The 25,703-nt window shown below is 33.2% G+C and overlaps 2 protein-coding genes across 2 annotated transcripts; one reads left to right on the top strand and one right to left on the bottom strand.

Annotated features, from left to right (window-relative positions):
• The first annotated feature begins 264 nt into the window (after positions 1 to 264).
• On the top strand, positions 265 to 23,809 carry LOC132716560 (cartilage oligomeric matrix protein-like). Its single transcript, XM_060699862.1, has 23 exons — positions 265 to 776; positions 1,302 to 1,472; positions 2,276 to 2,490; positions 2,915 to 3,158; positions 3,472 to 3,621; positions 4,152 to 4,322; positions 5,125 to 5,348; positions 5,557 to 5,697; positions 6,062 to 6,142; positions 6,802 to 6,954; positions 7,838 to 7,942; positions 12,738 to 12,845; positions 14,571 to 14,736; positions 15,782 to 15,900; positions 16,264 to 16,316; positions 17,043 to 17,224; positions 17,518 to 17,696; positions 18,241 to 18,289; positions 18,482 to 18,569; positions 19,035 to 19,218; positions 20,079 to 20,176; positions 20,493 to 20,632; positions 22,422 to 23,809. Exons 1-23 carry the CDS (start codon positions 704 to 706, stop codon positions 22,640 to 22,642), a joined length of 3,315 nt encoding a protein of 1,104 aa, XP_060555845.1. The 5' UTR covers positions 265 to 703; the 3' UTR covers positions 22,643 to 23,809.
• On the bottom strand, positions 8,598 to 10,094 carry LOC132716569 (thyroxine 5-deiodinase-like). Its single transcript, XM_060699874.1, has one exon. The coding sequence runs from the start codon at positions 9,782 to 9,784 to the stop codon at positions 9,041 to 9,043; it is 744 nt and encodes a 247-aa protein (XP_060555857.1). The 5' UTR covers positions 9,785 to 10,094; the 3' UTR covers positions 8,598 to 9,040.
• Positions 23,810 to 25,703: the final 1,894 nt, after the last annotated feature.

Below are 25,703 nucleotides of genomic sequence, written 5' to 3'. Positions count from 1 at the left end.
CTTTTTTTTAATTTAAACCTCTAGTAAACTCTATGATGAAGCGATTGTAATATACTCATAATACAATTAAAAACTGACTGTGCGTTTCATGACAAAAACCTACGGTTTTATTTCATTCTTTTCGCAAACGAAATAAATAAATGTTTGCAGACGATAAAGATCGGTTTCAAACTCACAGTCGGGGCTATCACGTAGTCCATTATGTGCAAATTAAGGGGAAATTGAAACATGTGTTGTTTATTTTCGTAAAACACATGTCCAAACCCTTTAAATCTGACGGATTCTGCACTCGAAAACGAGGCTGGATGTGGCGTATTTTCTCTGTATCACTGTATATCTTTAACAATTGAAGACGAAAAGTTTATGAAGCGAAAAATTGAATTTATATTCACTGATATCGAGTTTCAAATACAGAAGTTATTTCGGAAAGAAAAGTTTTTTATAGATATTGTTCGCGTCAAATTGGTTACTTTAAGATTCAAGAATATGTGATCGTAGAAAAATAAATTAAAATATTTTGGATTAACTTTCCACTTGTCAATGAATCATTTCTAAACCTATTAAATATAAAAAGTATAAATGGAAAAAAATAGCTAGATAAAATGTGTTTAATTGTGTTTCCATTATAATCAAGAATTGCATTTTTATTCCATTTAAACCACCAATGACTTTTTAATTCTAAAGAGTTTATTAAACTTGAACTATGGATTTGTTATCTGTGATAATTTGTATCATACTTTGTATAAAGACATCAAGCAGTCAAGACCCTGTTGAAGGTAAGCATTTTATAAACATTATTTTCGTTAATTAAAACGTAACTTTAAACAAACAATATGACGTGATTAGGCTTGAAATTAACGAAGATTTTTTTTCAATTGATATTGATGAAGATGTAAAAGACTATTTCATGTCCAACAGTTTAAGTTATATAGTAACAAGGTGGTGAGGTGCCTATAACGAGATATCTCCAGAAACAGACACGCTGTTCAAAGACGTAAAAAATTTATAGTAATTTGATTTAGATAAGTGCATGTTAAGTGCAAAGTTGAAAATCTTTATGAAAATTACGAGTGGTACAATTCAACTCGATAATGATCCTATAAAACAACTCTATAATTTATGTCTCGGTGAAATATATACCCAGATGTGCTATTTTTAAAACACCAAAGTATATTGTGACTACTTATATGTTTCTTTCAGATGAAAGATATTTATGTGCTAACTAAATTGTGCAGCTCGAAGTTCATTCTAATTGTAAACTGTGTATTAAGACTTATATTTCTTGTTTGTTATCTTTACAGTTAAAGCTGATGAGTATCCGGAGGCTTTCGTTTTGAACCCGGAGTTGTACCTGGTCGGTGTGATACAGGGTGACAGACCTGAAACATTAATACAAGTCAGGAACTTTTGGCGAAATCAAGTTACTCCCGACAGCTCCTTCTTAATCAGATGGGATTCACGTATTTCAACATGTAAGATTTCAAAATTGTAATTTAAAATGTATGTGGTGAAAAAGTGAATTTTCTCATGGAACTCACAAATTGGAGTTTTTTTTTTGTTACAATAATACTTCAAACTATCTAGAGGTAATTTAGAAGTTAGCTTATAAGCTTAATAATGGAAACAATGCATGCACATTTTAAGCAAAATGAATGTAAATACATTTCCTTTCGAATGTTATACATGTACATTTAAAATGATATTGAATTGCTAAGTAATCTATTGCCTTATTTATAAGCAGCGTTAACAAATAGCATCTATACGTTTAACCTGGGACGGAAAGTTACATTTTTAGTCCCAGGTTTAACAAAACTTGTCTTTTTGCTTCAGAGTATTGACAGTCTACAAGATTCGTAACAAATTAAATAGCAAATTGATACTACACTGATAAAGAAAAAATAACAAAGATTGACAATAACACGAAGTCAATCCAGTCTGTCTCTTGAAAATTTAATTGCATTGTCGTCTGCAATATCACCTTTAGCCCGCAGACATTAAATGTGAATAAAACCTTTGTAAATGAAGCGTTTTCAAAGCAACAAAACCATTACAAAGGATGATATTTTAGATTAATTTTGACGTAAAAAAGTTTATTAAAGTTAGATAGTTTATCTGTGCATCAAAAAGGTTAGGTTATCAATACTATTTTGATTATACAATTAAACAGTGAGTGCATGACGACAAGTGTTAATTAGTATTTTATATACTAGAAGTTTCTGTATAAAAATGAGTCTAGTTCCATATTTTGCTTTGACAAACTTCTTCAATCTTCCAGTGTTCTTGATCATTTGGACACGTGACCAAAGGCAGTTTCAATCATCGTTTAAATTGGACCCACTAGTGACTGGAGATCATGACTTGATGATTCATCTGTCAGAATTAAACAAGAATACAAATAAAGTGCGCCTGTTCGTAGATTGCCAGCCTATATTGGAAGAGGAAAACACAGAAATTCCCATCAGAGATGCGTTTATGGGCAGAATCATTGTGGTAAATTATGATACATAATATAACATATGATATGTATTATGACACATTATATAAACAATGGTAAATCTTGATACATTGTATTAAGTTTTTACTTAAAACCAAAGTATGTTCAATCCACTGACAATAGAATTCTAACTTATTTCATGGAATGAATAAAATGTTCATAATCTATTCAAATGAAAGTTCAAACTTTCAAAGTAAGACATAGTATGTGTCTGGTATATTTTTGAATTCAAACGACACAAAACCATGATTTTTACACGTGTATAATTGCACGTGGAATATCAGTTTAAATATCACTGATGACACCTTTGAATATTAATACCAGTAGTATAATCAGATCATTGCTTACCTTGAGAAAGAATACGTCACGTAAAAATACTGACCACGTCTAAGAATACAGAACTACTTGTGTATATTTCAGGACAGTCATGAAAAACTAAAATTTTACTCACGGGTGGACTTACAGGAAATGCTTCAATACCTTGACTGTGACCCGATTGAAACTATTTCAATATCGACAATTCCGATCTTCCCAGACTGGTTACGAAATAGAAAACAGCAGAACCTTGGAGTGACTAACGTTCGTATTGTTCCGGCCGGAAACCGTATAAGAGAAGAAGCACGTGATACTCGCGATCGTAGAACTAACCAGATCCCTCAGTCGGGTAAATGTACTTAATAACAAGCAATCTCTTTGTACTCAATATCTTGTAATTGATCCACTTTAAAAAGAAGAAGTCATCTTTGAAAAAAAACAAAAGCACAAAGCAAGGCTCGTTTGAATATTTCTGTGTTTGATTTATATTGCACGATGAAAAACGTTTATCTCCTTTTAATGTATTTATGTTTGCCAAAAACAAAACCCGCAGCTATGTTTGTCAGTTTCGATTATGACGAAATATATTTTGTTACAACAGTTATTTATAAATAAAATTCTATGTAGGCGTACACAAATTAAGGAGTGTATTTACATTACAGATCCTATGTTTTATACGTTAAGTCAATCATTAAGGGAGCTAACTCAGGCTATACGAGTTATGCAGAGAGATATGCAGTTACAATCTCGTGAAACAAGACAACTTCACGAAGTTCTCAGACAGTGCGAGATGTGCAGAAGACAGGAAAGAGGTAAGTACTAATTAAGGAAGTATTTTGAAGTACATGTATATTCACAAAAAATCGAAACATAGTACAGTTCAATAATAGTTCAATAATAAAAAGGACAATAAATGTTTACAGACAACAGAGACATGTGACGTGACAACAAACCGAAAACAACAGAAAAACAATTAGTCGTTAGTGTTTTTGTTTTTTGTTTGTGTGTGTGTGTGTGTGTGTGTGTGTGTGTGTGTTTTTTTGTTTTTGTTTTTTTTTTTTTTTTTTTTTTTTTTTTTTTTTTTTTTTTTTTTTTTTTTTTTTGGGGGGGGGGTGCGGTTATAATTATCTTGTGAAAGTTGACATCAACACACCTCAGGTGTCCACATACATGGAGCAACGGTCTTACAATCAATAATATATACATGTATGCATCATAACACTTGTTAACTGTTTCATCAAATGGTTAATATATGTTTCAGCTTTGAATATTGAAAACATACTAAGGCTTAATTATTAATGTAAGCTCAAAGACCAATGTTCGCTTGATTGTTTAATTGAAGTCGTCCCAGCTAGACAGGTTACAACGTGTCGGAACAATCCGTGTTTTACCGGCGTCACGTGTCAAGACACAGAACGAGGCTACAGATGTGGAGAATGTCCGCGTGGTTACTATGGAGATGGAGCAAGATGCGCAAAAATACCAACATGTGCCGATAATCCATGCTACAGAGGTAACTCAGAGCTGTTTATCTCTGTATTAAATTCACATACTTAAAAAGCACTTGTTTATAATCTAAAACGGTGCATGCCAAATACATGTACATACATTTCAGATTAGGATCATTTCGTAAGAGGGTTGTGCATTTCTAATGAAAATATAAATATATAATATAACGTTTTTCAACACGTGTAGTGAATTACTAGTATTAATAAGTGTAGACTTGCTAAAAATGCATAATTAGCCCGCCCAACTGTATTCCTTTCATTACATGTATATAACAAAAATTCAAGTTTATTACATGAAAGTTAACCTTTATAGATATGTTAAAAGATAAGATGTATAAAAGGTTTTTAAAACACAAGATCACATATTTTATATGTTGTGTAATTTATTTATTATGATCTATAACCTGATTTTGTAAGTTACTTTTATAATAATCAAGAAAATAAAGTATTGCTGGAAGGCGAATGATATTATTAGTATCGTATTTTATTCACAACATGTTCATGTTAGTAATGCAAATCTCTATTGCAAATTCTGACCCTCCTCTCACATTGACTTTGACACAGTACGCTACTCAATTTATCAATGGAATTAATTAAACAAATATAATGAATATATGATGTCTTTCACGAAGTGATTACTTTGTACATATATGTGTACGTTTTTGTTCTGAATTACACAGAACTAGTTTTTAGCGCAAATGGATACTGTTGTTCTGGGGCCCATGTACTAGGAAACGACAATTTGCCGCCATGCAGACGTCACTGTTGAGAATATATATTAGGCATGTTTTCATCTTGATGATTCAGGTGTAAAATGTTTCAACGTTGGAGACAGTTACCGGTGTGGACCGTGCCCAGCTGGACTCACAGGTGACGGACGCCGCGGAAACTGCAGGGTGGCAAGAGTTGGTTGTGAGAGCAATCCTTGTGCCAAGGATGTAAAATGTATTGACACACCCGAGGGATTCCGATGCGGTCCGTGTCCGAGGGGATACGAAGGAAATGGCACAGATTGTAAGGATGTGAATGAGGTAAATTTAATTTAAAAACTTATTTTGATTAAGCAAAGAAAGCAAAGAAAAAGACATGTTATGGCATTTAACAGATATATGTGTTTAACGACAAATAATTATTTCATTGCACCTTTATTGCATCATGTAACAATTAAGATTTTACACTAAGTCTCTTATTCTGACAATTTGGAATATTTCTTCAATAAATTTTTGAACTCTATTTAAGTGTATGTTTCACAATCCGTGCTACAATAAGAGTTTGTGCACGAACTTTGTTGGTGGTTTCCGGTGTGAAGACTGTCCGGTGGGATATATCGGGGAGGATGTAGAGGGAGTCGGACTTGAAGAGGCCAAAACAATGAAACAGGTATCACAGAGGGACCCGTTAAACTGTACACATGAGTATTCAGAATATATAAAAAACGATATTTGATTATGACATTCAAAATATTCAAAATTTTGTATTCATTAATATTATATGTTGATGTATGAGTTGCTTTAATACCCCAATTAAATTATATTCCTATGTGCCTATACGGCCGGCTGTAAATAAAAGAGAAAATTGTTAATTTTCTTAACGTGCAGTCGCCATATTTTCTATATATACAAGAATCACTGTAGTCAAACATATTGATCTATAAATAATAATAGGACGAAAGTTTGAACATACTTGCATATCATTATTTTCACACCCACTATCGTACCAGAAATTCACTTGTGTTTGTTTTCAGACATGCAGTGATTTGGATGAGTGTGCATTGTCGCCACCTAGCGGTCCGTGCGTTGAAAATTCCGAGTGCTTCAATACAGTTGTAAGTTCATACATTATTTTGAACCCTGGCATCATTTTTAAAAAATACGAGTCTTACTAGTATCCAAATGATGCTGATGAAATACATATTGAAAATGTGCCCATTATAAACCAATCCATACTTATATAAATCCTAGTTTGATTGTTTTATGACTCATGTTAATTGCAGTATACATGTATATAGAAACTTTGTTAAAACATATACTAAAAGTATGTTCAATAAAGCAATATGACAATTATCTCAAGATCTTTATTTTCATACATGTCCTTTATGGCTACCAACATTTTCACATTTATGAGTCGACCTCTTTGTAAAAGGACATGAATGTCAATATCTGTATTAAAACGACTTTTAATAGATGATGTATAAATAAATGAAGATGGAGTTTGCGTAAATTTATAATTAAGTGCTGGTGCCATTGGAGTGATTGAAAATAGTTACGAAGACCAGTAAAGACATTTCAACTGCATGAATTACCAACTTCATCTTCATGAATTCACGATTTCAACTTTATGATACGTCATCACAGTCATTACGTAATAAAGAACATGTATGAAAAAAAAAACATTATACTGAAATTAATAGTTTTAGAATATTTTCAACATGTCGAAATGAACTCTTGATGCTAGGTTTCATTTAAAACATCTCGATTTTTCTAGGGATCTTACGAATGCGGAAAATGTTTAATTGGGTATGCCGGAAACCAGACAATCGGATGTCTTCGGAGAGTTACGTTATGTCCAGATCTAACCGAATGCAGCGAATATGCAAGATGTTTACCAAGTGTGGTATCGGAAGGGTTTGACTGTCAGGTTTGACTGTAAACACAATCTTTACCAAAATAATGAAACTAAAATGTTCATTGATTTGCAGTCTGATAAACTTCATATAATTCATTTAGAGTAGCAAGCGATAACAAAAACGGACAAAACATGTTCTTTTTCTTATCTATGTAAAATACATATAATTATAACATTCAGCTAATGTTATACTCGTACAACACAAATTTGCGATTTTAAAAGTGACATGGTCTTAATCAAGGGGAAGGAACTGTTACACGAGATATTGAATTCCTCTGTGTGATTGTCATATTTTCTTCTTTATTCTTTATTATATACTCTTTAATGTTATTTAAAGATAAATTAGTACTATCTGAGTTTTTTACAATGGAAAAGTACGTGTATAAACATCAAAAGAGGTTTCAAGTCACGTCTCCCTAAATGCCACACGAAGTGTTGACTTACTATTGTTGAAAGAATACTTCCGTTTATTTGCCAGGTACTCTGTAACAGTTTGAAGAAATAATGACTAGTATTATCACTACTCATTTCTTTTTCAAATGCAGTACTGTTTTCAGCTTGGCACTTCTATTTTTTTTATCCCGGTCCCTGGGTAAGTTACTAGTTATCATGACATACTAAGTCGTCACTCAAGTTAGTATCTCGTGGGAGCAGAATAGCAATTTTAAGACAAAGTGGCATGTCACATCTGATCTCGTTTTGTTGCAGTAATTATATGGTGTTCATGAATTCTTAACAACTTCTTTTTAAAAGATAGTTGCACTGAAATTGCAAATCATTCTTAATATTATTTGGAAAAAAAATGTGTCCATGAAGTATATGTTATTCCTTTTAAAAATATAACTGTTTTTTTATGTGTTTAGATGAACTATAAAAACATGTTATGTTAACACAGTGTACGGTTGGTTACGCTGGTGACGGGAAGATATGCAGCCGGGATACAGATATAGACGGTACACCTGATGATGCCATACCGTGTACCGACAAACGTTGTCGCAAGGTAAAAACTATCTACAGTCTCTTTATGTAACATGATATCTATGTCACCTCCTTATCTTATAAATGAACATCGTATTATCGGTATACATTGTATTTTTAGGTTCAATTATTTTTATATATTGAATTTGCGCTATCTTATAAATACATTATTTTAACATAATTTTTACACATATTCACATTAACATACAGATATGAGTTATATGGATAAAAGTGCAATTTAAAAGTTACAATTTCAATTATAGAAAGTATTGCCTTGCGGAAAATAAAAGTGCACGCAGATGCATAACGATTACAAAACTAACATCAACTTTTCATTATCATGTGTTTGAAATGACCATGCTGTATCAATACGTGTCAGACTTTTAGATTACCCATAATCCCTGAATGTACACAAATCCTAGATGCGACCTGTAGCCGTATTAACATATATACGAAGCATGACGAATTATACCGAATAAATACGAACACAATTATCGAAAGACAACTAAACCTTATTATACGAATATTGCATTACGACTTTGTTCTGTTTTTATATTTTTTAAACTATGTAATGTTCAAATCTTGATTCAGGTCACGTAATTGTGCTTGTGCATAAACTACTCTGTACATAAACTGTTATGTACTTGTGCATAACCATAAAATACAAGGGAAAAAAATAAGGATGAATATTTAATCATGATGAAATAATTCATATAACAATACAACTTGATAATCTATAGGTATAACCAATACAGAAATGAGAATGACACTGTTACACACTAGTTGTACAAATCGCTTCATAAATCTGCCTTGAAAAAGCAATTTCAGCAGATTTAGTCATTATAGATTGTACAACATATATATTCCCACTGTCATCTGCCATTGAAATATTGATAATACATACTTTCATGAATTTTACATAGTTCGTAAACTTGAATACGCTCTTTTTCATATTTTCAGGAATTTTACCAAGTTCTTTAACTTGAATACGTTTTTGTAATGGAATATAAACATATTCAATTACAAAAACGGGATATAAAAAATATAAACATTTTCCATTACAAGAACGGGTGATAATGGCAATTATCGTTGGATTAGAATCACATTTCTAGTTTAATATCTAGCTTTTAAAATACATCTTCAGCCATCCCTCTACTTCTTCAATTTTGTACCACATGGGTCCCCTTCCGCCCTCGTACACAATAACTCCATCTATTACTATATACAAACGTTCATATAAGGCACCGTAAGCTTTATTTGCACTATCGTTCATTGTATCTACAACAATTGGACAATGTGGATCAAGTAATTCAAGTTTTCTCGCTGCAGCTAATCGCTCGTTCAAGTCCCTGTGTGTATTTATATCGTAATTATTTCTAAATTTCCAACCGTCTGATGCATGCGCTTCTTCTATGTAAAGAACAAGAAAGTCTGCTTTGTCGCTGAACTCATCAACAAGTTTTTGAAACTTGGAAAGTTTGGCGACAAACGGTGGTCAGGTGCAGCTTCCGAAATTCAATATGAGTGGCCTCCCTTTTGTTTGAAAGTCAAGAATCTTGCAGAGTTTCCGGTCACCAAGCATGATGACGTCAGAGTTTGGTGCCAGTTTACCGCGCTGTGCTTCTTTCATAATGTCAAGAAATCTAGAGCGGTACCACATTTTCACATATCCGAGACAATAAGTAGATCCTGCATAATCCTTTTCATCCCATCCAATAGCCTTCATTATAACACCGGTGTCTTCAGTGATCGCTCTGTCCATACTTTTTGACACATATCTTGCCAAAAGAAGTTTAACAACTTCCATCGGAAGCCAAATAAATGTTAGGAGGAAAATCCTTATCCATTTCACTACGGCATCCATTTTAGAATATTGTAGATCGAGCTAAATATAGTGTGTAGATTTAACTTTATAAACTAACAACCCAGTGCACGATAACGTCTCATTATTTTATATATGAGCGTATCAAGGTCATTTCAACTTTCGTTATCTTTTAGTTTATGATATAGGGGCAACATTCGCTGCCGCGGCAGCGAGTATTTGTGGGTGTGACTAATCAGTGATGTAAAACTGTCTGTTATAAACCATGAGCTAAAAATAGAATGCAGTGTTAACCTGCAGAGAGAATGTAAACAAAACAGCTGATTTTACACAGGAGAGGTTTAATGGATGTTTTATATATCTCACAGATTAATCAGATTAATTAAAAGAAATTATCAAGCCATCTTGTCCAGATATTATTTTTGAAGTCAGTTGTTTTTCATCAAGTCAGACAACTATGTCCAAATCCAAAGGATGTGCCTTACATGGGACATTTCTTTTAAGAAAAACTGCTAAAAATGATCTTGACAGGAATTTAAAATATTTTAAACTATTAATATATAAAAATTTTATACAAATGATAAACATTTGTGAAATGTAATTTTGACTACAAGATATTTACAACAAAATATAGTGTAAATGAAATATACATGGAAGTTACTTTTACTGTTTTCATGAAGTTTAAACCATTTAAATACAAGTTGAATCAGTACTTTGAAATTTAAAAAAAATCATAGATTAATGGATTATTGTAAATTTGTTGGATATAAATACTTTTTGATAAAGTAAGATCAGTAAAAGTTATTGTTTTTTCTAATCATGTATTCAGCATTCGAATGTGTCGTCTGCTGAAAATCTCCCTCCCTGAAATTTATATCGTCTGCTACAAATCTCTCTCACTGAAATAAACACTGCCACGTGCATCTGTTTACTACTGAAGGTTCATGACCTGTAATGATCAGTTGGCTCCTCCCATGGAAATTCAAATTTCAAATTTGACAGCCAGTATTTTTTTCTAGAGACACACTTAACAAAGTTTTATTTTGAATAATTTTGGTCAATCTATATCAAGAATATCCATGCCTACATACATGCCAAGTGTTGTTTAAATGCATTTGGTAATTAATCTTAAATCTTTGAAAAAGGGTCCCTGAAGTGAAGCATGCATAAGATTAATAAGAAACCTGCCCTAGCGCCATCTGCTGGCTTTTATAGTCCAGTTGGGCCTGCGACTGTTAAACACTGACAAACACATGTTGATGTTATCAACTCGTGTTAATGTCACAGTCAAGACATGACTAAATTATTTCCAACACTTATAGTAAACTGTGAAATAATGAGATTGTTGTAGATAAATGTAATCTATTCAGTACATATTTTTTAATTTCATTTTGTTTCTAAAATGGTTTATACGTTATATAGTTACCAGAACTTTTGATTAGTTTTGTTTTATATTCGCAAATATTCAGTTTAAAGATTTTAACCTTGATAAAATGGGAAGTAACTCCGGCGTAAGTAAAAGCGTTGAAGTTGGTGCGTTTTCCTCCCTTTAGGCAGTTTGGCTAATATTAAATGTCGTAATATTTCAAATCTATTTTATAATTATATGAATTACTCCGACTAATATGCAAATGTAAAGCATTTCTAGTCCTATTTTTATTTAGAAGACATAGTACTAAAATAAGAAGATGTAATGTCAATAGTGTTTCATGTACATAAACATTTTATTTTGTTATATTCAGTTATGGTCTTTCTTCCTCTTTACAAGTGGTTTTTGTAAATCGTAATAATTTATTTCTGATAGTGTATATACACATGACTTTTCTTGACATATTCTTTCAGTAATATATTTGTTAAAGTTATACATAGAATAAAATATATGTTATACCGTATAAGTACTTATTTCTGCGGGCTTAAAATTCTGCGATTTTGTTTAAAATAAGGGGTTTTAAATTTCTGCGTATCTTATTTCTGCGGTGTCATCATTCTCGCATCGATGTTTTTTATTTCTGCGTTTTAATTTAGATATTTTTACAAAATTAACCGATACAAACAGACAACATTTCAAGATATGTTGATGTAACATGTATATTACTCACGGTAAACATGCAGACAACTTATAATGTGGGTTCATGTGATCACCATGTATCGGTATATAAAATATGATAAACAAGATCAACAAGGAAAGGCGGCGTTCAATGAACGCAATAAACAAAACGTTAATAAACAAAAATCAACAACATGCAATGACAACAATTAATTGTAATACTGCATGTGTATAAATATGAAGTGTGAAAAATAAACAATGGTAATATCGCACTTAGACACAATATATTGTACAATTACAAAAGGGTATGTTTATTGCACCCGTCAAACTGTAATAGTTTTATTTTTAAAATAAATCAAGCTTAGGGTGAGCGAAAATCATACAAACATGATATTTTTTAAACAAAAAGAACAAGTAAGGTAACTTTTTTCTAATATTTTATTCATGACGGATACATAAAGAAAAATAATTCCCATCTACAAAAGCTGATAACGGTACATGGTAATGTAATTATACAATACATGTAGTTGACATATTCCGACATTCATGTAGACATAGCGAAAGGCTTAATTTTCGCGGTTTTTAAATCTGCGGTGTCGTTATAAACCGCAGAAATAGCAGAAATAAAGTTCCCGCAGAAAAAAAGTACTTATGCGGTATAATGTTTTATAGAATTTGATCTAACATGCCAAATTGTTACACTTACCTATTACCTACCGGAACCGGAAGTGTTTAGCCTGTGTCGCCAGTTTAAAACCAGACCAGTCTGCACTTCCGTGCAGTGCTGTCTCGGGTATATACTGTTTTCAGCTGAATGTTTATCCTTTAAAATAAATGAGATCATGAGTCATTCAACATAAATGCAGCAGACCAAAGGTAAAAACAATGCATACTGCATATTCCATTGCTGACATGAAGTTATCTATCTACGTAATTTCGTTATTTCAGGACAATTGCCCTACAGTACCAAACAGTGGTCAGGAAGATGCGGACGGTGATGGTCTGGGTGATGCATGTGATCCAGATAAAGATAACGACGGCATTCCAAACTCTCCGGTATGTCAGACAGTGCGTGTCACAAGAACTTCAGTTTGTGGCAGATTTGTTCACTTAGGTTCTTTGTAAAGAAATGATTAAAGTCTTCCTGAGAAATTGTCAGAATTCAACTTAGACATGCAAACAACAGACATGTATGATCCCTACCAGTCACCTTACAAAATATATGAATAATGGCCGAAGCGTTTTATTTCTTAAATCACGCTCCACGCCCCCGCGTTTTATATTTACGAGGGTTGTCCCAAAATATCGTAGACAAAGTCTGTTACTCAATCAATTATAACACATTAGAGAAATCCAGCTAGGGAAAGGTCAATACACCTTTTATGTGTGTCTATGCGAAATAAAATCAAAATACCTCCTAAGTTGACCAAGTTATCAAAATTTAAACAATGCTACCTACACGTCATACCCGGCGCACGCCGTTATAAACGTCATGATGTTATAAGGTTTTTTAATGCTTTTCAAAGTATTCTCCGTGTTTCTCGGTGCACTTTCAGCATTTATCATAAACGTTTTAAGAGTAGTCCTGCTTTAATTTACTCAACACTCGTAGATGTTCCTGGCGGAATTCGCTGAAGTTTTTGAAACTGTGACCTCGTAATTGTGATTTCAAATAAGGAAACTCTGCAAACTGTAGCACAGTCTAAGGGCGTGCGGAAGTCTCTGAAAACCTATCACATCAAGTTAAATCTGTGTCTCCTGAGATCTATGACCAGGTGCATTATCTTGATAAAATATAATGTTCTCCATGCTGCCAATTAACGCTGGACGCTTCTTCAACTGAACACAGTATTCAATGAAATCGCGTTGCGCCGCATTTTTATCTGACGTCGCTAATTTGGGCATTTTCAAAATAACACTGCTGTAACGTATTATGCTACAGATTTTTGTCAAATTAACGTTACATAAACGTCTCTTGGTGATATGACGTCAAAATGAATGCCATCATTCCACATGAAGGTATTTCCCATAATTATTATTATGCTAGAAGTTAAAGACATGTTTTTTTTAGAACCATGCTCTCAACACTGACAAATATGTTATCGTTCTCCGGGTAAATTGTACTGTTAAAGTTAAAACCGTGATAAAAAGTGTTACTATTGATTTTAAGTAGGTATCTCACTATCTCGTATTAAATTTCGCCCCGCGCATCCGCTAATTAGCGTGTTTTCGATCCGCGCCTCCGCCATTTGAACTTGTTAATTCTCGACCTTTCGCTTGGCGGGTTCGCAGGGCGAAAACACAAAAACAAATCAGACACCATACAACACAGAGAGACCGATTTTATTGCCCAATGATAAGAACATTTTATAATCAATCAAGAAGTTCACAGCATAAAATCGTACTTTTATATTTCAGACTTTAAACAAATTAACTAGGTTACAGTCACTTCGTTTCATCCGCACTTTGACATTAAATATCAAATTAATCATGCCTGTAGCTATTTCTGCTAGTGAGTATGTTTTATCTTCTAAAGATATTATTAAATGTCATGAAAAATTATCGAACTTTATTATTATTATTGTTATTAGAAGACGAGTTTTGCATCTATAGATCGAGTGGAAGGTAGGTATGACATTGGAACAGGTTTTAATGAGTGTTACACAGTTCATATAAAAAGTAGAAAATATTTTACTTTATTCAATCTTACATTTTTAAAACTTTATATATGGCTGTATACGTAAACGTAAATGCACTGAACTTGTCTTTATACACGTTTAGGATAACTGTCCGTTCCATGTAAATCCAGACCAAAGCAATACGGAAGAGGATCCGGACGAGTCCGGCGACGTTTGTGACAACTGCCCGGAGATTCCGAACCGTAATCAAGACGATACGGACAATGACGGACTCGGAGATGCATGCGATCCGGATATGGACAACGATGGTACACTATTTTTTTTATCTATGTTTCGAATTGTATTGAAACGCGTTATTCTTCAAATAATCAAATAAATCTAAAAATAAATATTCAATGTATATAGGGTCCAATGCTTTGCACGTTTCTCTCAAATGGTGTTTCATTTGAACCATTGCAACCTTTTTACACCCTAACCATGCGATACACGTGCTAAGGAGGACAAAACAACGATAGTATTATTGCACGATGATGAAAACGCAATGGAATATAACTATGAAAGCACAATAACGCTGTAAAAAAGTCACTATTATGCGATGGTACGATGGAGAAAAGAACCATGGTACATTGGCGGATTCTCAATCGTATCATCTTATGATTGCTATTCTACCACCGTGCAATTCAACTTCATCATCTCATCATGGCATCTTGAACATCTTGCCATTCTGGTTTAATCATCCTTACATCGTATTTTAGTCCTAGCATGCTAATATAAAATGCATAGATCTCTGACCTATCTAATTATAAGTATCATTAGTGGATACAATAAGAATTTCACAACAACATATTTGTTAAAAAAAGTGCACATGTCAATGTTTGTGGTTAATTCTATTGTTATTCAATTGAAAGGTCATAGTAGGGATCTATCAATAAAGCCTTGAATGTCTAAATGGACCTACTGCTATTTTCATGGTCAGGAAGAGAAAGTAGTGAATCGCCAAACTTGTGCGTTGTATATTATAAATAATACTTTCAATGCCTTCAATATCACTTATTAAACGATATTTAGTTTTTGAGTTATGTATTTAGTACAATAGGAATTGATATAAAATACCGGTAAATATATATTTTATGAATCCTTTACAACAACAACAACAACAACAACAACAACTGAAATGACTCATTCGACTTCTACATATATAAAAAGAATGGAGAATTAATTGCCTTTGATATATTGTTAGTCTGACTGTACGATTAATCAATACGAGACGTGAACGTATCTTTCAAATGCCTTCAATTTACATTTGCATGGTATAATTTATTTTATCGCCATTCAAACCTTTTTTGTATTCAGGAATTTTAAATGAAGAAGACAATTGTCCTAAGAAAGCAAACGCCGACCAGATAGACACTGACGGTGACAATGTGGGTGACGCCTGTGATAATTGCCCTGACACACAGAATCCAGACCAGGTAAATGCCCTTCTTTTATCTTCATGTATTTATAGAAATTTCCGTTGAAGGCTTATAATTGGCAATTATACAATCTCTATTAACGTTCAATGACCCATTATCTAATTTTCTGGAATAATTCAAATCACATCGATAATCATACCTTCACTTACTTTTTTATCTATGAATTTCCTTCTGTATAACAATGAGATATTCTTTTATTCCTGCGTATTAAAAGATGACCTTTAAATAGTGTCCATCAAATGTCTTATTTTCTATGCGTTTACGACATCCCTGATAAATTAAAATGATAGCTAATTTATTTCTTTTAATTCCCCAGAATTGTCAGATAAACTAGTCAGATAAACTTTTTCTACCTTCCAGCTCGACACTGACCATGACCTTCTAGGTGATTTGTGTGACAGTAACAATGATACGTAAGTTGTGAGAAATAGTTTTTTAAGCAAGTAAAGAATATGAAAGGTTAGAATACGAATTTTAAAACATTAGAAGCCATGCTGTTATACCATAGAGATAAAATAACCTTTTAGAGATAACAACGGTAAAATTATATAATATTATATGTCTTTCTTCAGGCAATGATATATACATATGTCTTTCAATGCAGAAAATGTGAATTCAGATTTTAGTTGACATACATCATTTGTAGTTTATCAATCAGTTTGATCATGCTTAAGAGAGAAATAATTATTAATAAAAATCTGATATTCTAATGTATTTGTTAAGTTTTTTTTTTTTAAAAATTATAATTGTCCTATTCGACCATGGCCTGTTTATTTTTAATGCAAACTCTCAATACGTCATCTGAATTGCAAATAAACATGATTCGTAAAATAACGTCTGACTCAATGTAATGTGTGATACGAGTGTAAAATTAAGAATATGTCTAAGTGTTCTGTTATGTCCACATTAAAACAAGAATCTTTACTGTGCATCGTCCCACCGTCAATATAGTAAGAGAACTACGTAGTGGCCATTTTGTTATGATTACGTAGTGGCCATTTTGTAATGATGATTGGTAGTTTTTTCCTAATTCAGTGTCAAATATTCAGTGTCAAATATTCAGTGATGTGATATTACTTTAACTCAATAATTTCCTACGCTATCCATATAAATGATAATAAAATAAAATATACCATCAGGGATAAAGATGGACATCAAGACACATTTGATAATTGTCCAAACGTGACGAATGCCGACCAACGTGACTCGGATCGTGACGGATTAGGAGACGCTTGTGACGATGATGATGATGGCGACGGTGTCCCGGATGTAGATGATAACTGCCCGTATGTTGCAAACTCTGATCAAAGAGATGACGACGGTACGTTTTATGAAATGTTTGTTTTATAACAATATATACACTCAGTTGTTATACAGGCAGGAAATATAAACAAACAATTTAGTTAAAATGTATTAAGTCAGTTTGATCGTACTTAAAAAATATTGAAAAGAATGTCACACTTCGTGGAAAAGTATAGCATTTACTTTTGTTAAAGACTTTTTTTTTCACTTAAGAATTGCCATCTCTTAACAGTTGATGGAATGGCAAACAATGAAATAATATCAAAGCAGTTTAATAACTTCATCTATACATGTTACGTTAACTTTGTTTAGCTGACGGTGTGGGAGATATATGTAAGGATGATTCGGACGGTGATGGGTATCCGGACAGTTTTGACGTATGTCCAGAAAATGGAGATCTTTATGCCACTGACTTCCGGGCTTTTCAAACGATTATTCTTGATCCAGTTGGGGACTCTCAGATTGACCCGAACTGGGTTATCTTTAATGATGTACGTACGAAACATATGTATTCAATAACTTGGTCCTGCAAAATTTGAATAAGTTATACGTAATTTATTTTACTTCGAATGTGAAGGATGCTATAAGCTTCTAAACACTAAACGATATAATAATATTTCGTCATTTAGAAAAAAATGACATGAACAACCAAAGAATCATTCTTTATCCAGCTGCACTTCAAACACGTATGTATAAAAGAAGGATACCATACGATAGTGTAATATAACTCCCCGAAATTTGCATGATTTGCATCATTCTATACATACTGCTATTCTATGGACAAGAATTTTTTTGAGATTAACAAAGTAAATGTCTTAAAAAATATTTCTTTAAAAGTTGTAGATAGAAAGATCTGCAATATTTTTCATCGACATATCTTGCTGAATTTAAATGAATTTCATATACCTATAGGTGGCCTTAAGAATTTGGGGCGGACGTGGGTGGGTATGATTAGATAGCACTGCTCAATATAAGTAGTTATGATGTATTTACTATGTGTGTTGTTTGATTGCAAATTATATATTTACATTACAGGGTGCAGAAATTGTGCAGACTCTTAATAGTGATCCTGGTATTGCAGTCAGTAAGTATGATTTATGTCCTTATTTAATTTAAGTTATAAACTTTTACCGACCAGAAATTCATATTATTGAGACATCCATGATACTATCTTCAAATATGTATGGAAAATATTTTTAATTATTATTGCATTTTGTTTTAAATTCTAGATTTATGTTATTTCTTGTGTCTTACATATTTGTATTTATATATGCAGGTTATAACGGATTTAATGGCGTAGATTTCAGTGGAACTTTCTTTGTTAACACGGATGTTGACGATGATTATGCTGGTTTTATATTCAGGTAAATTTATCCTCAATCTAATAAAAGGATATGCTATTGATGTCTGTCATTAAAGTTACATAAATGTTACTGTTATTTTTTTAAATATGTGTTACTGTTTACTATTATCAGTACATAACTGTTTTCGCCTACTATTTTGAATCAGACACGAGTAATTGTCTGATGTTTTACACCCTATAGAATAACTTCTCTATAAAACTGATGTCAATATGTTTCAAGATCTTCAACGTTTTTATCAATTTTCATTTCTTTACAAGTATATCAACTTTCTTTACATTGTGGTGAATGAGAAATAACTGGGAAAAAATGTCAGTCAGCGTTCTAAAGCATGCCCTCTAGAGAACATGGGAAATCAAAGAGTAATATTCGGTTTTTGAGAAATCAAGATTTGAAATGTGTTCGAACAAATTTGAAGCTGAATGTGTTCGTCCATTGAATAAAGATTAAACATTTTATTTTATCAAGTTATCAAGACAGTGCCAGTTTTTATGTTGTCATGTGGAAGAAAGCTCGCCAGACTTATTGGCACTCAACGCCGTTCCGTGCCGTAGCTGAACCGGGTATTCAGCTAAAACTAGTAAAGTCAAATACAGGTCCAGGTGAAGTTATGCGGAATGCTTTATGGCATACAGGAACTACACCAAACCAGGTTTGGAGCATTTTATTTGTATCTTATTTGATTTTATAACTTTTCTTAGGCAATAATAACTTTTATGTTATTTCGAAAGACCTCTATTGCATTCACGGAAAGAAATTTTGCCGTATTTCATAACTAAAACGCTTGATATGTTATATGAACGTGTTTAAACTTGCAATTATTACATTTAATCCTCATTCATCTAACCTGTATAGAATAAAACAAAATACATTTGCATATTGGTGCATTGCTTTAGTATTAGAATAACATTCAACAGAAATATGTTTTACGTTTACTGCCTGACAAAAAAGTACTCTAATATACAATGTATATAGACAATGACAAGTTCTTATATACTCGTCAGATGAAAGTACGGCCCTATTTCGCCCCTCCCCACCGCCTCCGAGGAAGAGCGCGGCTATCTCTTTTTGGATTTTCAAAATCCAAGTAGAATCCCCCGCTGCTAGGACAATCAGAAGGCAATATTCCAGTTTTTGTCCTCACCTTGCAAGTTGGAAATATCCCCGGTCATCAAGAACAGTATTGAGTGTTGGGACAGCCCGTCTCATTTCTAACAATTATCGCCCTTCCCAGAGTGTTGGGTACATCTGACTGGTGTAAATCATACATTTCTTATCGGTGTGGATTTTTTTTTTAATTTGAAGAAATTAGTGTTACAGTAATGACAAGTAAATAGAAGTTCTTAAGAAAGTAACATAACTTTTTACCCGGTATGTACAGTTTATAGCTAAGAATGAGATATTTATAAGATACTTACAATGATTAGTCTTGCTTTCTTTTCTCATTCATGATCACTTCTTGGTCATGGATATAGAGTAAGAAAAATATTCTTCCTCCCTCATTATTTGTAGGTAAAGTTATTATGGACAGATCCAAGAAATGTGGGATGGAAGGAACGTGTGGCCTACCGATGGGAATTGATTCATAGGCCAGCTCTTGGACTTATTAGGTAATTTGTTAATAAAATTTAAATCACTTTTACATGGTACCATATCATGTTTTGGCTAAAAGTTAGAGTACCTGCCTTGTATTGCTGCCTTCCATATCTATATATTATATATTTTACATTCCATATTATGTTCCAGATAAGACAATTATTTTAGATATTTGTATACATGTATATATTTTGAAAGTGTTAATAATTGTTTAATTTACAAACAATAGTACTGATCAAACACCTTCTTTCGAAACCTCATCCAGTCAACATATCCAGTCAAAATAACTCCATTTTTTTAAACCAATACAAATTCTGGAACATATTACAGGGTATTTTTATTTGAAGAGACTAACCTTGTAGCTGATTCTGGTAATGTGTATAACAATGAACTTCTTGGTGGACGACTTGGGGTGTTCTGTTTCTCCCAAGAAATGATAATCTGGTCGGATCTTGTTTACAGATGCAACGGTGAGTGTAATGTCTAATATCCTTGTCTTTGTTAATTGTACTTGTTCCAACTCGATTGTTACGATTTAACTCAATGCTTAACATGTGTTACTATCAACATAGATGCGGGCGTTGACTCCAAACCACTTGCCCTTCTTCGCTATGAGTTACTCCACAGGGACTATTAAATTATTTCATGTGAGGAAGCTATCAAGCTAGCTTGCGGAACGTCGGTGGTTCTACCCAGGTACCCCTTCGTGTGCGCAATTATTCATGGAGGGGCATCTGAGGTCTTTCTCAATCAGTAAAGCTGGAAGTTGCCGTATGACCTTTATAGTGTTGGTGCATCGTTAACACCAACAAAAATATCAACCTTAGAACCTGCTTAACGTTCTATATAAGTGACATATAATATAAGGAGACATCACGATGTGGATCCATGACTCTAGGGTTAAATGACGTAATCTTGAAAAACTTGGAATCTGTTTTGTCTCGTTAGTGAGATATACATTTAACCTGAAAATTTTCCACAACATAGTTTGTTTCTGTATTCAGAATAAATATATAAACATCTCAGTTCATCATTTAGTGAAACCCAATTTTGTACCAAATACTCGGAAGCTTACATGTCTTTGCTAAATGAAAAATCTTAAACATCTTATCATGTTAAAGTATGTCTGTTTTAGAAACAAGTGCTTAAATTATCACAATGTAGAATAAAGGTTATTGTACTACAGATAATACTGTTTTATTGCCAACATGTTATACATCTATTGTATTTAAAGAGCTTTAATATTTGTTAAACTTGCTTCCTGTGTAATTGGGTCAGATAAGCATTTCGTTTCGCGATATTATCAGCGTTGCAATTAGAAAAGTACAATATCGCCTCCATTGATTGTTTTTCATCCCACCAGTCATTAGTGAAATGAAGTAAATATTGAAATTAAGTACAAATGAGCCGTGTCACGACAAAACCAACATAATGGGTTTGCGACCAGCATGGATCCAGACCAGCCTGCGCATCCGCGCAGTCTGATCAGGATCCATGCTGTTCGCTATCAGTTTCTCTACTTGTAGCGAACAGCATGGATCTTGATCAAACTGCGCGGATGCGCAGGCTGGTCTGGTTCATGCTGGTCGAAACGCACTATGTTGATTTTGTCATGACGCGGCTCATATAATGTAGGTTGAGTCACTTTAGATACACGAGATGCGTGATGCAGGTTATGGAGTTCTCTAAGTTCTTAAAGTTTCAGTCTCACTTGCTGCAAAAACTGTAAGCTTTAATGTATCATTCAAGTTTCTATTTCAACTCTCAATGCATTTTGAACTCGGTACATGTACCTGTGCCTTATGATGTAATATGATTGTTACATCACTAGGCCTTAAACAAGGCCCATGGATTTAGCCGTGCCATTAAATATAAGTACGATTTTAGGCGATGCCTTGGCCCAATGTAATATAACTATTATAAACATATTAATTAAATTACTTAATGGATTTTTATGATTTTTGATTAATTTTGTTTCCATAATAGTTTCAAGAATCTTTGACATTTATATAATTTTCACAAAATCACTTGCCCACTTTTGATTATCATAATTATATCATAATTATAGTAAAGTCACTTAGATAGGATTGGTTCACAGAAAATGAGGTAGATAATTATGGGTAATTGGGTTTGTTTGATCATTGAACTTTTTTGTCACGTCATTTTAGCTTACATTTATTGACCTTTAAATTTAATACAGACAAATCCCTTTTTAAAATGAATGTATCTATTTTTTATGTTGTTTTATTTAATACTCAGATTACGTACCGCCCGCCATGTTAGAGGAAGGGGCAGCACCGTTACCTGTCGAGCCCGTCAATGGTGATGATGCCGATGAACCGGACGCTACGGAAGATATTCCGACCAATGTAAGAAAAGAGAAAAAGAAGAAAAATCGAAAAAGAAAGAATAAAAACCGTGCAGAAACGGAGACGGTAGAAAATTCAGATGTTACAGAGGCGACACCCGTGAAAGTATAGAAATTATCTGGTGTATAGAGAAAAAATTCTTACTTGTTCTTATTTCTCTAGTCATTTGCAATCTTATGGATAACTTCAGCGTGTTTTTATATATTTTATATACTTTCATAAGGGTTTTTAAATGGTGTAAAGAATAAAGTAAAGCCTGTCATTGGACGAATGTGACTTAAGCTATACTCAGTTCATTTCATGAACGACTGATTTGTTTTCTTTGTACTATTCTAAGATTTTGCATAACAGTAAGTAGTCTATGCGTGAGTGAATGTCACAGTTGCAAGATGAATTTTGGTAACTAATTTGATAGTATTGAAAATACTTATCTCCTTTATAAATTGATAGGTAATTTTGAAAAAACAAGATGTATATTTTTGTATAATTATGTGTAAACTGTTGAATATATACTGTCGATATATTTCGGACCATTTAAAACTAGATCTTTTTTCGATTGAAAAACAAAAATATTTATTTAATATTGTAACTTTTTTAAGTAAAATAGAATATAATGTATTGATTTTGAAATGATATATTTACCATAAGTACGCTATTTACATTGTAACTATCAGTATTTGACATAATCAATGTTTCCAAAAGTACATTTATTTCAAACAAAGACAGTGATGATTGTACTGGATTCCGTTATGGTCATTCCTCTTTAAATGAAAAAATATGAAAACTTAACTACAAAAATAAAAAGTTAGAAGACGAAATCGCAAACTAACAATGAAAATAACACGCGAAAACATTATTACAATGAGATGTAGTTTCGCGTTTTCATTATCGCATTTTGGGGTTATTGTCATCTAGATGTTGTTGTTGTGTTGTTGTCAATCATGCTTAATAAATTAAGTAATATAGCTTTTCAGATTTTTTCATTATTAATAAGCGGTTGCCGTAGCGGAATTTAGTATATATATCTACTCGGGTACTTGCTCGTGCCCGAAATAATGCATGAAGTTTGTGTTTACGAAATAGATTCATGCTAGGTACACAGTGTGGCCAAAGTATTCGCTGATGATATGTATATAAACTGGTAAACTATCAAGGAAAATGGTGTGCATAACGTATAAAAAAATAACCAATTGTTTACATTACATTATATAACATGTAATTAATAAATCAAGATTGATGTCAAACATTTTATGAGAATAAAGTATACTGGTAACGTTATGTGTTTCACATTTTTATCTTGTGATTTTCATGTGTTAAAGCATGGGAGTAGTTCGATTGTTCATTGTTGTTCTTGTCACGCAAACTCAAATTGCTCTGTCTTAAATAAAGTTGAGGATACATAAATGGTAGTCTGCCTTAGAATATTTTTTTTTATCAATTGTTTTGTTTTGGGGTTTACGTCACATCGGCACAGTATAGGTCATATCGCGACGTTCCAGCTTAACTGGTGGAGGAAGACCTCTGGTGCCCTTCCGTGCATTATTTCAGGCACGAACGGGTACCTGAGTAGAACCACCGACGTTCCGTAGGCTAGCTGGATAGCTTCCTCACGTGAAAGAATCCAAAGTCCATGTCGGGATTCGAACCCACAGCGGTGAGGGGCAAGTGGTTTGAAGTCAACGACCTTAACCACTCGGCCACGGACGCCCCTATTTTTGTACGTGTGATTGAAAAAAGTAATTTTGTAGTAGATTTTCATCAATTCGTAACTAAATTGAAAGTGATAGGTTTAGTTTACACAAAATTTAGTTAATTTGCTCGATTGTGTAGTAATCTATATCTATAAACTTATAGTCACACTATCGGATAGTTGCTAGAACCAACCAGTTCTGAGCAATGAGTGTAAAGTATCTTGCTCAAGGAAACAACGGCTTGCACCTGAATCAACGCAGCTAGAGAGCCTATTAGTACGAGGCATTAACCACTCGGCCATGCCGCCACAAGTGATAAGATTCCTTGTTTCTTTATTCTGAAAATAACTACTGGTTTCGTGGAATGGTGTGGAAATTAATGAAATGTCAAAATTAATGAAATGTCAATTTGTAACGCCTATACTCGTTTTCATTTTTCATAGTGCCGTAAATGCTATCTATATTGATGAGACTTTTTTTGTTTCCATTATATTTTTGTTTCAGTTAATGAAACCGATTGTCAGTATAATTAACAATATATTTTATGAGGGACCAGCCTTTTGCGCGCACTTTGATAGAGACCTTCAAATTTAGCCTCTTAGTCTAAATGGGCATTAGGTCTTTCAACCTCATGAAATTGTGATTTAGTGGTATTTTACATAAATGTACTCATCAAAGCACCTTATTCCAAGATCGATCCGTATACGAAGAAAACCGGAAGTACTAGTACTGACCAATGGCCAAGTATATGTTTCTCTTGCACGAATAACTCTGTCTCTCCTTCGACATCAGTGCTTCAGAAATTGATCTTTTCCGGTATAATGGTCTAATGGTGTACATTTGTTTTAAACATAAATCATTTCTGGGTAGATTACACAATATGTTGAACATTAAAAAAGATCTAGAACTTAAAATAGTTCCGCTGGTGAATCTTAGTATATATGGATGACATTTTTTAAAAAAAGAAACACTTCTTTGTTTTATTGAAAATAACATGTTTTAAAAACATTTTGGATAAAAACTATTTTATTTATCAAAAATCTTGGGCTTGTGCTTGTACACGTTTACTATCAAAGTCACGCACCGACTGTCTGTGCTCCAGACAATAAAGTTCACCATTTCAACATTATAATGATACGCCATATGTCCCGCGAGGGATATAGTGCTCTTAGATAACATGTATAACGTGTAAAATAAGTTGAATTGAAATTAAATAAAAATCAATAAAAAATATATGCCAACGTCTAACATGTTTGAGAAAAATCCTTTGCGGTTTGAAAGTCCTGGACTAAAGCTGCGGTCTCACTAACATCGGTAGAGCCCCGGTAGACGTCCCGGGTGATCCGGGAACGACCAGGGTTCGACCGGGAGCAACCGGGATACATCCGTAACTCTGCCGGCAACGTCCGGGATGATCTTGGAACATCCGGCATTCGACCCCGGATGGAATAAAATATCACCGTGGGAAGGTATAGCTTTGC

The sequence above is a fragment of the Ruditapes philippinarum genome, unplaced genomic scaffold (assembly GCF_026571515.1).
Source record: "Ruditapes philippinarum isolate M1 unplaced genomic scaffold, ASM2657151v2 ctg6761_1_1_1_1, whole genome shotgun sequence".
Taxonomy (NCBI): domain Eukaryota; kingdom Metazoa; phylum Mollusca; class Bivalvia; order Venerida; family Veneridae; genus Ruditapes; species Ruditapes philippinarum.
Note: the sequence above shows the minus strand (reverse complement) of the source record. Positions and strands in the feature narration are given on the sequence as shown.

Excerpts from the sequence above, each read along its gene's own strand:
- LOC132716560 (XM_060699862.1), top strand. The coding sequence starts at position 704 with ATGGATTTGTTATCTGTGATAATTTGTATCATACTTTGTATAAAGACA. Across the intron at positions 6,955-7,837 it reads CGGAAGGGTTTGACTGTCAG|TGTACGGTTGGTTACGCTGG; the intron begins GTTTGACTGTAA and ends ATGTTAACACAG. Across the intron at positions 18,290-18,481 it reads TGATCCTGGTATTGCAGTCA|GTTATAACGGATTTAATGGC; the intron begins GTAAGTATGATT and ends TTATATATGCAG.